Source organism: Lithobates pipiens, unplaced genomic scaffold (genome assembly GCF_037356315.1).
Source record: "Lithobates pipiens isolate NorthernLeopardFrog02 unplaced genomic scaffold, aLitPip1_a1.2 Scaffold_8, whole genome shotgun sequence".
Classification (NCBI taxonomy): Eukaryota; Metazoa; Chordata; class Amphibia; order Anura; family Ranidae; genus Lithobates; species Lithobates pipiens.
Window position 1 is genome coordinate 223607555 of NW_027507903.1, and position 14924 is coordinate 223622478.

At 43.9% G+C, this 14924-nt stretch overlaps 1 protein-coding gene across 1 annotated transcript in view; it reads right to left on the reverse strand.

The window, feature by feature from the left end:
* Window positions 1–14924, reverse strand: part of PUS7L (pseudouridine synthase 7 like) — a 34611-nt gene that overhangs the window by 18985 nt on the left and 702 nt on the right. Inside the window, exons 2-3 of the mRNA XM_077472724.1 lie at window positions 4125–5001; window positions 2127–2286 (exon numbers count right to left, since the gene is read on the reverse strand). Coding sequence (XP_077328850.1) covers window positions 2127–2286; window positions 4125–4998 — 1034 coding nt within the window. The 5' untranslated portion in view covers window positions 4999–5001. The remainder of the gene's footprint in view (window positions 1–2126; window positions 2287–4124; window positions 5002–14924) is intronic.

Here is a 14924-nt window from a genome sequence, read left to right on the forward strand (position 1 = left end):
AGAACACCTTTGCACTTTCTATGCTTTTAACATGACCTAACCTAATATATTTCAGAAAAAAAAACTCTTTTTGTGTAGAAGCATGTTAATGGAACACACCAGGATGCCAAAGTGTGAATGGACCCTAATTCTTGGTACATAGGGAAGAATAAAAAACATTAGTGCCTTTTAGCGGACATTTTCCTGAGCATAGAACACCATCCTAAACCATGATGTATTGATATTGTAAAATTACAACTATAAAATTGTGGTTCTATACTATATTCTTTCTCTAACAAGTGGATGTATGGGTACCTTTCTTTTTACTAAAAATTGCAATGGTAAAAAATGGCAAATGTCTAGCCCACTGAACTTTTAGAATCATGCAGTATTTAATATCAACTTTGCTAGTTCTAATAAATACAAACTCATATCTACCAGCCCTTGTCAAGGGATCTTAGGTCCACTAGCCTCCAAACCCTCTTGTTCTAGCAGAGGGTAGAGAAACTGCACAAGGCACCTGTAGTGGACATTGGGTAAGAATGTAAATATGTTCTATGTGCAACACTGACACTTGGGGGAATATTTCAATGCAGATGAATCAGTCTGTGTATTGTAAAACACATGCACCAGGAAGATATATATACCTGCAGTAAATGTTTGGTGAATGTTACAATAACCTTACAAATATACCCCATGATGTTATTAGGTTGCAAGAAGACTGAACAAAATATCAAAACTGGACTTTTTCTTAAAAGGAAACATTTATTTTTAATTTACAATGAATAAATACATTTTGTATGTTTTTGTAAAGTACATATTCATCAATATATTTAACCTACATCTCACTCTGGATGAAGGAATATAGGAGGCACAGCAGACAGCAGCACTTTCAGTCTGGGGGGAGGGGAGTGTTAGATGTACTACCAGATTTAGAGGCACTAACAAATTGAAGCCAAACTCCAGCTCACACTTCAGTTATAGCACTGAATGTGTTGAAAGGGGAATCAGCAAAGAAAATTGGTTAAAGGTACGTATAGGAGGCATTCTGATTGGTTGGTGCCATCAAATTGGTGGCATTGACCAATCAGAACCTGCGTAGCCCCATCCTGTCAGCACTGGAGAAGAGGAGAGAAAGCTGCGGAGATTTCAAAACTCCGGACCGGCTATATGATGTGTCAGTGCAGGAGATCGCCGGCTTCAGGTACAGCGGGACAGGGTGTGATGGGGAGGTCGATCCAGTGTAAGTTCACCATACAGATTTTCTGTAAAGGCTAACTTACACTTTAATGTATGGCCTGCCTAAGAGGAAAAGAGATTAAAGGAGAAGTCCAGCCTAAGCTTGTTTGGCTGGGCATCTCCTATGGGTCACAGGACTGCAATTAGTTCTGAAGTACGCTCTCTGATGATGTCACAGGAATCAGTCCCACAATGGAAGTCTGGATCCGCCAGGTGCCTGGACTGACACCCATCTCAGCCACTCAGAGAGCCGCTGAGAGCCTGAGATGGCCGCTCCCCGCCCCACTACAGTTCAGCGCTCCAGTGAGTGAGGAGGAGCAGACCGGAGAGATGCTGATTGACAGTCTGCAGCTGTCTGCTTGGGGAGCTGTGAGAACCCAACCATCGGGGATGTTCAATCGCTCGGTTCTCAGTACAGAGGCGCTGGGGGGGACTGATGCTGCATGCACCTAGGTAAGTATAATGGAGGAAAAAAACCTCAAACCCATATTTCTCTTTTAACTTCCACATAAGGAAATATTTCTTCACAGTAAGAGTTGTGAAAAGAAGAACTACTTCTGGCCAGTTCAGAAGATTGTTTAAAAAAAAAAAAAAGAGCTGGATGTATTCCTAGATACACAAAAATATAGCAGGATATTAACATTTACAGGTAATAACACCAGAGTTTGTTGATTCAGGGAATATCAGATTGCTTTCTGGGGAATCAGGAAGGAATTTATTCTCCCCCCGCTGGAGCAAATTGGACTATGCATTAAAGGTTTTTTTTGGCTTCCTCTGGATCAACTGTGGATTTAGGATTCTGTGTATGGAGGTTTTCTGTTTATTTTATTTTTTTAATATTGTTAGAACTAGATGCCTTTTTTCAACCTAACTATGTAACTACAAATACTGCGAAGAAGAAAACTTACCTCTCTGGAGTCACTTTCTTGACAACCATAGCCTGATAAGTAATGGCTTTCTTATCTTTAATTCCTGCATAACTGAAGTCTGAGGGAAGCACACCGAGTACAGATGACAGGTAGCTGATAGCCTCTAGTGTTTCCAAGTTCTCCTTTTCAAGGGTAAATGCTGCAACAACACAATCACATCTATTTTTAATAACTAAATGCTATTAAAAAAAAATCTAGTTATTTGGGTTTATATATATATATAAAAAAAAAAAAAAAGTCTGACCTCTAACAATTCCTGAAGCTTAAGTTCAGAGTAAGGTTGCACCGATACCTTTTTTTTTTTTTTTTACAGACAAGTATGAGTACTGATACTTTCGGTCAAATATTCGCTGATATCGAGTGTGATTGCGATGCGATTTTAGCCCATACAAAATGAAAAGGCTCAAACTGTACCGCAAAGAATCGCATGTGATTTGAACAGGAATGTGGTGCGCTCCTGTGTGAATCTGAAGTCACAAGCAAATCATATGCGATTGGGATAGTAATTGTAACGCATTCCTGTTCAAATCATATGTGTTTTTGTGCAGTGCCATTTAAACCCATTCATTTTGTATGGGCTAAAATCACACTGCAAAGGTATCGGTTTGGGTATTGGAGCATTTGCGTGAGTAAGTACTCATGCAAATGCTTAGTATTGGTGCTACCCCTGTCCTGAGGAAGACAAAACAACCTAAACCACTAAATTTTACCACATATAAAAATACTGTTAATAACTCATTAGCACTTCATTAGCACCTGAATCAATACCCTGGATCAACACTAGCCAGTAGTAATTATAATTTTGGCAATGTTGTGATGTAAGAAAATATTGTTTACAGTCATTACTGATTTTTCTATTTAAAAGTTTCTAGTTATAAAGGTACCGTATAAATCCAATTCAACCACTCTTCGTGTACAATAATTCTCTCCCTCCAAGTATTGTTGTAACATAAATAATTCTACTGTATATGTAAGAAGTAAAAATATGGATGTAAAGAATGCAACCTTTAGACAAGTTCCAGGCAACCTTGAGGATATAATACTAGTATATTTAAAGTGGATTTTTAAACATGGTACACGCAGTAAGTTTTTTTTTCTTTCAACCCAGTTGGCTGAACGAAAGAAAATGGAGGAACTCATACTATGTGATGTAAGGACGGCGATCTCCCAGCTGAGCTATTGTGTTCTGACAGGAGACCTCTCCCCAGGCCCGAAACACACCGGTCAAACCTAGCAGCCATTGGTTGCCATCTCTGATCGGATGTCAATCGGCTGCTGGTTTTCCAGCATGCTCGTTTGACAGAAGCCAGTTGCGAGATTGGATTCTGTCGCACAAGGACCTATACACGGGCTGCATATCGGCCGGTTTGTACTCTACCAGCAAATTGTGGCTGATGCTCGGCCCTGTGTACAGGGCTTTACCCATCAGATCACCCTTGTCTCAGTTGCTCCCTCTCACCCACCACCTAATGACTCCTCGCCTAGGTGAGGATGACATATGGCTCCCCATCCTTCACTTCCAAGTATTTCAGACATGAGACCTGTGGCTTGCCTGCTTATGTGCAGTGACCCATAGAGAGCATAACAAGAAGTTTCTACGAGGAAGATTCTCAAGATAGCGGTTATGGAGAGTAGTAGAGCGTCATAACGTGAACTTCAATAAGCATGCTTTTTTTCTTATGCTCATACAGGAGGAAATATTAGACAGAGGGAATTTAGTTCCACCATCATACATACACATGATATTTGAGGGTACTTGGACAGAAAATCTACATGTGTTTACAGTTTTAAATTCTAATTTTTAAAACACTGACAAGACTGAACATCAGAGGTGTGTTTGATAATTTTGGGACTTCCTCATACAGTACATCCATTTATGGACAACACTCGCAGAATCAGAGACATATACTCACGCTGTAATTGTACCCAGCTATCAAAACTTCCTGTGTGAAGTGACAGGAACAGATTCATTCCTACCTGTAAATATTTCAGAGTGCCCATCTGTTCTCTGCCTCTTCCCGGAGAAGCTCTTTTTCTCTCTGAACCTCACAGTCACAGAGGCTCTTTGCACTCCATCAATGTCTTTCTCTGAAAATGATTTGGTTTCTACTAACTTCCCAAATTTCCTGCTGATGAAATGATGCACAGATGTCCTGTGTTCTTTACTCACATCTGGTTGAAATGTAAACGTAGAGTTTTTGACTTTTGCGTCTAAAAATGTAAAGAATTTGCCTGCTTCCTCTTCAGATGTGAGTTGAGAAAGCTCTTGGTAATCCAGGTTTGGTTTAACGAAGAGCTCTGTGTTTTTGGTGAAAGTTACCAGGACTGGGAATGTCTGTCGTACAGCACTGTGAATGGTGGCTCTGTCATCTTTACTGGAAAAGAGGCCCAAAGAAAGTTCACTTGACTCACATCTTTCAACTTGGGATTCAAAAGAAGATTTTACCGTGTTGGCAAAGTTGTTTAAAGCTTTTTGCACATCTATACTCAACAAAAGCTTAAGTAAGTTATGTAAGCCTTCCTCACAATCCAATGGACTGAGGATCTCAGTGACATCGTCCACGTTATCCCTCACAGGTTCATCTTTACATTCAGCTTGTTCTGGTATGGTGGTATCTTCAACATCCCTTAGGTCAGTCTTCTGTTTTTTAAACTCAGGTTCATTATCATTATCTCTCAGTTTGAGTTCAGGTTCTTTAATGTGACCCTCTGTAACCAGATGACCGTTGACATCAATCTCTGTTACAACAAAGTCAGCTGGACAATGTTTGATAGTTCCATAAAAACCAACATGATCACTGACATAACAAAGAGAATCAATGAATTTATCTGTGAATCTGTCTTCTTGCATAATCTAAAAAAAAAGAAGTAAAAGCAGATTGTTCACACAAATATAGCAAACAATGAATACATTTAGGCATCCTTTACACAGAAGCAGCATCAAATAAAGTGTATTATTGCAGATGAGCTGACAGGTTGTTGAAGACAGCTATGGCCATTCAGCCTACACAAAGCAATGATAGGTTGATAGGAGATGCACCTGTCAAATGATCCCTGTATGCACTGTACAATGGATATAAAAAGTCTACACTCCCCTTAAAATGTCAGGTTTCTGTGATGTAAAAAAATGAGACAAAGATAAATAATTTCAGAACTTTTTCCAACTTTAATGTGACCTACAAGCTGTACAACTCAATTTAAAAACAAACTGAAATCTTTTAGGGGTGGGTAGATTAAAAATAAATGCAGTTGCATAAGTGTGCACACCCTCTTATAACTGGGAGTATCGCTGTGTTCAGAATTAAGCAATCACATTCAAACTCATGTTAAATAGGAGTCAGTGCACACCAGCCATCATGTAAAGTGTCTCTTATCAACCCCAAATAAAAATCAACTGTTCTAGTAGGTCTTTCCTGACATTTTCTTAGTCACCTCTTACAAAAAAATAAAAATAAATGGTCCCCAGAGAGCTTCCAAAGCATCAGAGGGATCTCATTGTTAAAATGTATCAGTCAGTAGAAGGGTACACATGAATTTCCAAGGCATTAGATATACCATGAAAGGAGGGAGAGATAGGGGCGCTCTGGTGAGGCTAGGTATCCGATTCTTAGCAGCAGTGGAGAGATGGCACTGAAGAAAGCACTTTATAGAGAAAAAGCAGCTCTGGAGGGTCATAAAGGAAAGAGAAAGGGCCTGTAAGTGCAATGGTTAACAGATTACAGGCACAATGGGATTAAAATCACTTACAAGATAGTAAGAGGTCATAGGCATATAATGATTTGTCCTCATGCGGATCGCTGTAATCCTTGTCTATCTGGGGGAGAGTGAGAGCCGTTCTGCAGCTGTCAGAGTCCCTGGAGATGTGGATTGGTGAGGAGGTGAAGATGCGATGAGGTGGCCCGGGTTCTGGAACCAATCTGGAATGCATGTGGCCGATTTGACATCAGGTGAAGGAGGTGGGCAGTAACGCATTTCGGAGCATGCACAGCTCCTTTGTCAGAGGTGTGACAGCAGCAGGACAGCTCTCTCTCCCCCAGACAGACGAGGATTACAGCAATCTGCACAAGGACAAATCATTATATGCCTATGACCTCTTACTGTCTTGTAAGTGTTTTTAACCCCATTGTGCCTGTAATAAATCTGTTGTTAACCACTGTGTATAGATGCGCTTCTCTTTCCTTTAGATATACCATGGAACACAGTGAAGACAGTCATCATCAAGTGGAGAAAATAAAGCACAACTGTGACATTACCAAGAACTGGATATCCCTCCAAAATTGATGAAAAGATGAGAAGACAACTGGTCAGGGAAGCTGCCAAGAGACCTACAGCAACATTAACCGCTTCAGCCCCGGAAGATTTTACCCCCTTCCTGACCAGAGCACTTTTTGCGATTCGGCCCTGCATCGTTTAAAATGACAATTGCGTAGTCATGCCACATTGCACCCAAACAAAATTGACGTCCTTTTTTTCCCCACAAATAGAGCTTTCTTTTGGTGGTATTCGATCACCTCTGTGGATTTTATTTTTTGTGCTATAAACATAAAAGGAGCGACAATTTTGAAAAAAAAAGCTTTTTTTAATTTATTTTTGCTATAATAAATATCCCCCAAAAATATATATAAAAAAAGATTTTTTTTCCCCAATTTTAGACTGATATGTATTCTTCTAAATATTTTTGGTAAAAAAAAATCGCAATAAGCCTATATTGATTGGTTATCGTAAAAGTTATAGTGTCTACAAAATTGGGGATAATTTTATGGCATTTTTATTATTATTTTTTTATTAGTAATGGAGGCGATCTGCGATTTTTATCATGACTGCGACATTATGGCGGACACATCGGACACTATTTTGGGACCATTGTTATTTATATAACGATCAGTGCTATAAAAATGCATTGATTACTGTGTAAATGACACAGGCAGGGAAGGGGTTAAACACTAGAGGGCGATCAAGGGGGTAAGTGTGTCCTAGGGTGCGATTCTAACTGTGGGGGGATGGGCTTCCACTCACATGACAGCTTTACATAGGCATCTCCCCGTTCTGAAGCTCCGTGACATGATCACGAGGAAACCGGCGGACATCATGTCCATGGGTCCTCAGGGCGCGGTCATGCTGTACGTGGCGCGCCTGCTAACCCCGCCAAGTAAAGGGGACGTACGGGTACGCCCATTTGCCCACCACTGCCATTGTGCCGACGTATATCGGCGTGCAGTGGTCGACAAGTGGTTAAAGGAGCTTCAGAAATATCTGGCAAATACTGGCTGTGTGGTACACGTGACAACGATCTCCCGTATTCTTCATATGTCTGAGCTATGGGGTAGAGTGGCAAGACAGAAACCCTTTCTTACAAAGAAAAACATCCAAGCCTGGCTAAAAACACATCTGAAGTCTCCCAAACGCATGTGGGAAAATGTGTTCTGGTATGATGAAACCAAGGTTGGCCATAAGTCCAAAAGATATGTTTGGCCCAAAAACAACACTGCACATCACAAAAAGAACACCATACCCACCGTGAAGCATGCTTTGCGGCTGTTTTTCTTCAGCTGGAACAGGGGCCTTAGTCACGGTAGAGGGAATTACGAACAGTTCCAAATACCAGTCAATATTGGCACAAAACCTTCAGGCTTCTGCTAGAAAGCTGAACATGAAGAGGAACTTCATCTTTCAGGATGACAGCGATCCAAAGCAACTATCCAAATCAACAAAGGAATGGCTTCACCAGAAGACGACTAAAGTTTTGGAATGGCCCAGCCAGAGCTCAGACCTGAATCCAAATGAAAATCTGTGGGGTGATCTAGGTAGGGCTGTGTACAGGAGATGCCCTTACAATCTGACAGATTTGGAGTGTTTTTGCAAAGAGTGGGCAAATATTGCCAGGTCAAGATGTGCCATGCAGATAAGAAACATACCCAAAAAGACAGTGCTGTAATAAAATAAAAAGGTGCTTCAAGAAAGTATTTGTTTAAGGATGTGCAACCATAATATTTTATTTTTACTTCCCTCCACCTATAAGATTTCAGTTTGTTGTTAAACTGAGTTGTACAGTTTATAGGTCACATTAAAGGTGGAAAAGGTTCTGAAATTATTTATCTTTGTCTCATTTTTTTACATCACAGAAACCTGACATTTTAAACAGGGGTGTGTAGACTTTTTATATCCACTGTAGATAAACATCCAGCAGTTACCTGCAGCTAGGGACCCACCTGTGTATGTCTGTCCCTAACTGCAGGTAACACTTGTAGCGTGACAACTGTGCCTCCTATCAGCCTGCTATTGCTTTGTGCAGGATGGGCAGCCATAATCACCCATCAGCCTAGCAAGAATCTGCTGATTCTTGCCACCGTCTGTGTATGCTCGTCCATGGGAAATAGACTGTTGAAATAAGGGTACATTCACACCAGTTGCGGTAGGACTCATTTGGGTGGCTATTATAGTGCAATTCCACCACCTGACAAGGTGAAATGTCTTGTCTCCTTATCTGCCTGGTTCACACCACTGTGTTGTGGTGTGGTGAAAAAGCACAGTGCAGTGTGAGGCAATTCCCTGCCTTGCAACATGCAGTGGCCAATTGAACGATATAAAATGTCTCTCTGACATTTCAATAGAGTTTGTTTCCAAAAAATAAAAAAGTGAACAATGCGATTGGCGCATCAGCATTGCACTAATCCGGCCAGACTGCACCGCACACCGGCCGCTGCAATGTAAGGCCGCGTACACACGCGCGGACTGTTCGCCCAACTTTGTCCGTCCAACAGTTTCGGCAAACAGTCCGCTCAAACTTAGCATGGACGGACATGGCCACACACGACGGACGAACAGTTTGCTGAAACCGTGCGCGATGACGTGAACGGCACGTACGACGGGACGAAAAATACGACGTCCTATACACTGCATTATAGCTTTCGGCGTGAAAATCCTTTCTGAGCATGCGCGCAACTTTGTTTGACGAACAAGCCTACACACGGGCGGACTGTTCGCTCAAACAAGGTTTCAGCGGACAGTTTTTCGGAAATTCCGAAAAACCTTGTCCGTCCAACTGTCCGCTGAAAGCCCACACACGAGCGGACTGTCCGCCCAAACACTGTTCAGCGGACAAAGTTGGGCGAACAGTCCGCCCGTGTGTACGCGGCCTCACACAATGTAAAGCCAGGACCATTAACTGCACAGCCAGCAGTCAAGTCATTGCCTCCAAAACTGTTCATTCAGTGTGCAATTTCAGACTTTTTTTTGGGTGGCCCTGTCAGTCCCCTCCCCCCAAAATCCTTCTACTGAAAAACTGGGTGGGCACTGAGGCAACTGGGAGGAGAACAAAGGCTGCAACTGATTGGAGCTGGCTATTATATTTTTTTTCAACAGTGTATGGCCAGCTTAACAGCTTAACATGCATTGGAAATTTGTAAAAAAAATGTTTATAAATGTAAATGTTTCTTATAGGCAACATCTTTTCTTTTTACTTAATGAAGAACTGCTGGTGTCTTGGGATGAATGAATCCCATGCATGCATTGGAGTGATGTAATTCCGCAGCAGCCAATCATGATGGCCACAGACCGCCCCCAACCCCCCCCCCCCCCCCCCCCCCGGAGGAGCTGGGGAAAATGTGGCATTAGACTTTTTTTTTTCTCCCCGAGCCTATGTTGTGGTGTGCAAAGAAAAAACACCAAAGTGAACCAAAAAAGTGAATGTTAAAAGAGAAATATGTTTTTTTTTTCTTTAACCCATCATACTTACCTAGGTGGATGCAGCATCAGATCGATGCTGCATCTGTCCCCCGGCGTCTCTGCACTGAGAACCGAGTGATCGAACACTGCCGATGGCTCGGTTCTCTCAGCCTGCTGCCTGTCAATCAGCAGCTCTCCTCTCTGCTCCTCAACGCTCACTGGAGTGCTGAGATGTGGAGGGGTGGGGAGCGGCCATCTCAGTCTCTCAGCAGTTCGCTGGGAGACTGAGACAGGTATCAGTCCAGGCATCTGGCGGAGCCAGACTTTATTGTCGTGATGATGCGGTGCCTGGACTGATTCCAGTGACGTCAGCAGAGAGAAAACTTCGGACTGCTCTCTGCAGAAAATGGGACACAGGAGTGCAAAACGAATAGCACTCCTGTGACCCTTAGGCCGCGTACACACGCGGGGACTGTTCGCCCAACTTTGTCCGTCAAACAGTTTCGGCAAACAGTCCGCTCAAAATTAGCATGGACGGACATGGCCACACACGACGGATGAACAGTTTGCTGAAACCGTGCACGATGACGTGAACGGCACGTACGACGGGACGAAAAATACGACGTCCTATACACTGCATTATAACTTTCGGCGTGTAAATCCTTTCTGAGCATGCGCGGAACTTAGTTTGACGAACAAGCCTACACACGAGCGGACTGTTCGCTGAAACAAGGTTTCAGCGGACAGTTTTTCGGAAATTCCGAAAAACCTTGTTCGTCAAACTGTCCGCTGAAACTGTCCGCTGAAAGCCCACACACGAGCGGACTGTCCGCCCAAACACTGTTCAGCGGACAAAGTTGGGCGAACAGTCCGCCCGTGTGTACGCGGCCTTAGGAGAAGCCCAGCCAAATGAGCTCAGGCTGGACTTCTCCTTTAACGCTATATACACACACAAAAAAAGTTCACTAGGGTGTGTCTTTTGGCCCTTTCCTGAAGAGGAAGGCATACTCGGGTCCATGATCAGCCAAAAGTCCTGGGTGGGAGGCACAACCTCAAGGCAAGAGAGGAAGGAATCAGATTGGCACACATTTTCCCCCAAACTTCAGGGTAGGCCCGAAGACATACACCCTACTATTCATGAGTAAAAGAAACACATAAAAAATGTAGTGAAACACTTGTGGGGAGTGAATAAAAAGTACTCACAAAAAAAAAAAAAAAAAAAACGAAATACAGTTTCCTCCAGTCAGTGCTATCCCATCAGAATGGATAAAATCGATAATTAAGAAAAAAAAATGGGATTTATTTGATTTAATTCAGATTTTTTTTAATCAAATTTATTTTAATAAAATGCTTTTGGAGTAAAAAATCTATCTAAAGATAGTTTTCTATTAACACCCGTTTTTAGACGCCGGTTTCTACACGTCATGTTAAATCGTTCATGAGAGGTTGAACAACGTCCCGTGTACATGTAGCCATAAGATACATTAATAATTTTGTTTATTCAGCATGAAATGGAGCTTAGTTATGTAGCATGAGGCTGTATAGAATGAGTTCTTACATTTAAAGAACATCTGTCATTTCAGAACACCTGTTTGCAGGCATCCACTCACCCACCACGCCCCTCACCTTGTTATGTCACTGCCGCATCACCAGCCGCCCCATTAAAGTGAATGGGACTGCCGGCAAGTCAACAGCAAGTCAGAGGAGAAGGCGCTGCGGGACAGAGATGACAGTTGCTCTTTAAACATTAGGATTTAAATCAAGCCATTTTATTGGTGATTTAAATGAAGATATGACAAGATCACTCAAAAGGGCCCACCTTTTCCTTCCTCCGTCGCCGGGGAATTCAGAAAGTGCAGTGCACTTCAAACATACGCAGTAGGGTACTGGCTGTGAAGCCAAAAGGCTTCATTGTTGGTTTCCCTTACCACGAATGATGGCGGCAGCACCCGAGGGCCAATGGAAACATTGGCTGGGGAGCCAACATCGCTGGATTCCAGGACAGGTAAGTGTCCTAATATTAGGGGGCCTGGCCGGGATGTGAAAGGGAGAAGACGTGTGACTGCTGAGCTCCGCTCCAATGCTCATTCTGCATACTTCCAGCGCCGTTTCTTTCATTGCACAGCCTCTCCCCCTGACACCCCGGGGCGGAAGAAAACCTCCGGTACCCCGCGGCCCTCTCCGCAGCCCCCGGGAAGGCTCAGTTCGTCCACAGCAGGTGAGGCCTGGTCCGCAGCGGCCATCTTCCCCACGAGGCCCCCTGCTGCCACGATGTCCGTCGGCTGCCAGGCCACTGCTGAACCTCCTCCATCCCAGGCTGATTCCCACGCCAAGCTCCTGGCAGCGATCAAGGAGGGCAGAGATTCGGTGATGGTGAAGATCGATCACCTAGTGGCCGATGTAAGCCTGATCAGGCATGACATGGACAAATTTAGAGCCCGATTCACAGAGGCTGAAGGCCGCATATCACAGCTAGAGGACACCACCAGATCTGACTCCCGAAACCTCCGTGCATTACAGTTACAAGTTAAAGCCTTGCAGGAGAAGTCCATAGATACAGAAAATAGGCTCAGAAGGAACAATATCCATGTCATAGGCCTCCCCGAGAAAGCGGAGTGTGCGCGGCCTGCTGAATTTACTGAGGCCTTCCTAAAAACGCTCCTGGAACTACCTGACATGCCTCCCACATTTGTAGTTGAAAGAGCACATAGACTCCCTCCAACTCCCCCAGTCCCGGGGGCCCCACCGCGGCCTTTTCTGCTTCGGCTGCTAAACTACAGGGACCGGGACAGGGTTTTGATGGCAGCTAGAGAAAAGCGGGATCTACTTTTCAATGGAGCCAAGATTATGCTTTTCCCAGACTACTCCCCAGAAGTGCAACATCGTCGATGCTCCTTTACTGAGGTCAGGAAGCGCCTGCGAGATGAGGGCCTCAGATTCAACCTGCTGTACCCCAGCAAACTCCGGGTGATTGCTGATGATCGTGCACACTTTTTAATGGATCCGGAAGCAGGATGGATGGTCGTAGATGAGCTACACCCGACTATGGATATCACCTGCACCTTTACACTGCTTGGCACCTTGCTCCTTACTTTGATTTATGCCCACTGGACCCTGGCCAGGTGTATGCTGTGCCTGCTGCCTCCCACCTCTTATCCTGCCTGGCCACTGGGGAACCGAGTGCTGCCGCGTAATAAGTGACTGCCCCGGCACTTACACCCCCGTGTCTTCATTTTCTTCCTGTGCACATGGCTGTGCAACCATTGATGGTCTGTTGGGCACTTTTGCAGGAGCGGGCCCACTTAACAGGCTACGAGAGACACACGCTAATACAAGCAAGCCCTGCCACCGCGGCGTGATTGCCGCCCCTCCACCCCCCTTGGGTTTTTTCTTACCTTCCCCTTCCCTGTTTATTTTAGTATTTTTCTGCTTTTTCTTCCCCCCCCCCCTTTCTGGTCAGTGGCCAACATCACCTACTTTTGTCTTTCTCCCTGGCCATATGACTTTGACCAGTGGTGCGAGGGGCGAACACTGATGGTGTAAGGCCCCATTCGGGGGTGCTTACACCTATTTGGTTTAACTTTTTTTGTTTGGGGACAAACTATTCCCGGACCCCCCCTCCCCCTTTTTCTTTAGGGGGAGCGATGGGACATAGTAGGAAAGGCACTTTGTGCCTGGGAAGTTTGGAACCTGTTTGGGTCTCCACAGTTCTTTATGCATATGTTTATGTCTGTTTATGTTTTGTATTATGTCTCAGTGCTGACAGTATTACTTGCAATGCAATAGTGATCTTGCTGCTTACAGGGTGCTCCTGGGAATGCCCCCTTCAATACTCCTGCTCCCCCTTTCCCTCTATGCCATATGGCTAACCAGGTCTCGGATTCGTTCACCATCCTCTCCTGGAATGTTAGAGGCCTTAAATCTAAATTTAAGAGAGCTCTGCTCTACCAATATTTTAAAACTCACTCTCCCCCAGCTTATTCTCCTACAGGAAACTCACCTTTTGGGCAGCAAGGTCCTAACTCTTAAGAAACCCTGGATACCATGGGGAGTGCATGCCACCTACTCCACTTAAGCCAGGGGGGTATCAGTCCTTATTCATAGGAATTTACCTTGTGTTATTGAAGAGGTCCACACAGACCCCCTGGGGAAATTTGTGATACTAGTGTTTACTTTATGGTCTCAAAGGTACATTATTATAAATCTCTATATTCCCCCTCCTTTTTCACCCGCATTACTGTACGATGTTTTAGACAAGATCTCACCCTTTTGTCCGGGGCGGGTACTGGTGATGGGAGACTTTAATGCCACCCTATCTCCGGAACTACTGCTGAAGTATATGCATGTAGATAGGAAGTAACTGTAAAGGGACTGTGGGTGATCATCAACAGTTGGATAAAAAAAAAAAGGGGGGCTCTAGTATAAATAATGTGATTCATTTATGGTCGATATATACTTTAAAAGGAGGTGTTCATCTAAGCTCTCTCTCCCCAGATAGAGGGCACCATATATACATTATGATCACTGTCCCATTCTCTGTATTATTCTCAGAGTCAGCCTTCATTGGAGGGTAGGTTCACCTTTTGAACAGGTTACATGTGTATTTAGGGTGTGACATGTTCAAGCAGATGCCCCTCTCCCCCTTAGTTCCCCCTCCCTTTGACAGCGGGTGGGGGTTCCTCTTCCCCCCCACTGTCACATTTGAAATTGGTATGGTGCTGCCCATCAGCCATATCATTCATAGAGCTCTGTGAAGGAATAACCTACAAGCGCCATCTTCCACCAGAGCAGACAGACTTGCAGTAGCTATGGACTGTGGCCGCGCTGATCAGTGGGCCCGTAGTCCATTTACACTTCCTACAGCTCTGAAACTGACTGCTTGTATGGAGGTACAGGCACAGAGCTGGAGAAAGAGTCTACAGGCGCCTAACCTAGCACCCATGATCCATTGAGCACAAGTGCAATGCTCTTTTTTTTTGTAAAGGTGAAATTAGCTTTTTGTTACACTTAGCATTTCGTAAATGCATGTAAAAAAAATAATAAATAAATAAAAGAATGTGTGGTTTTTTCACTCAAGAATGTGAATCAAACTCAGTTTCCAAAAAGTAAAAA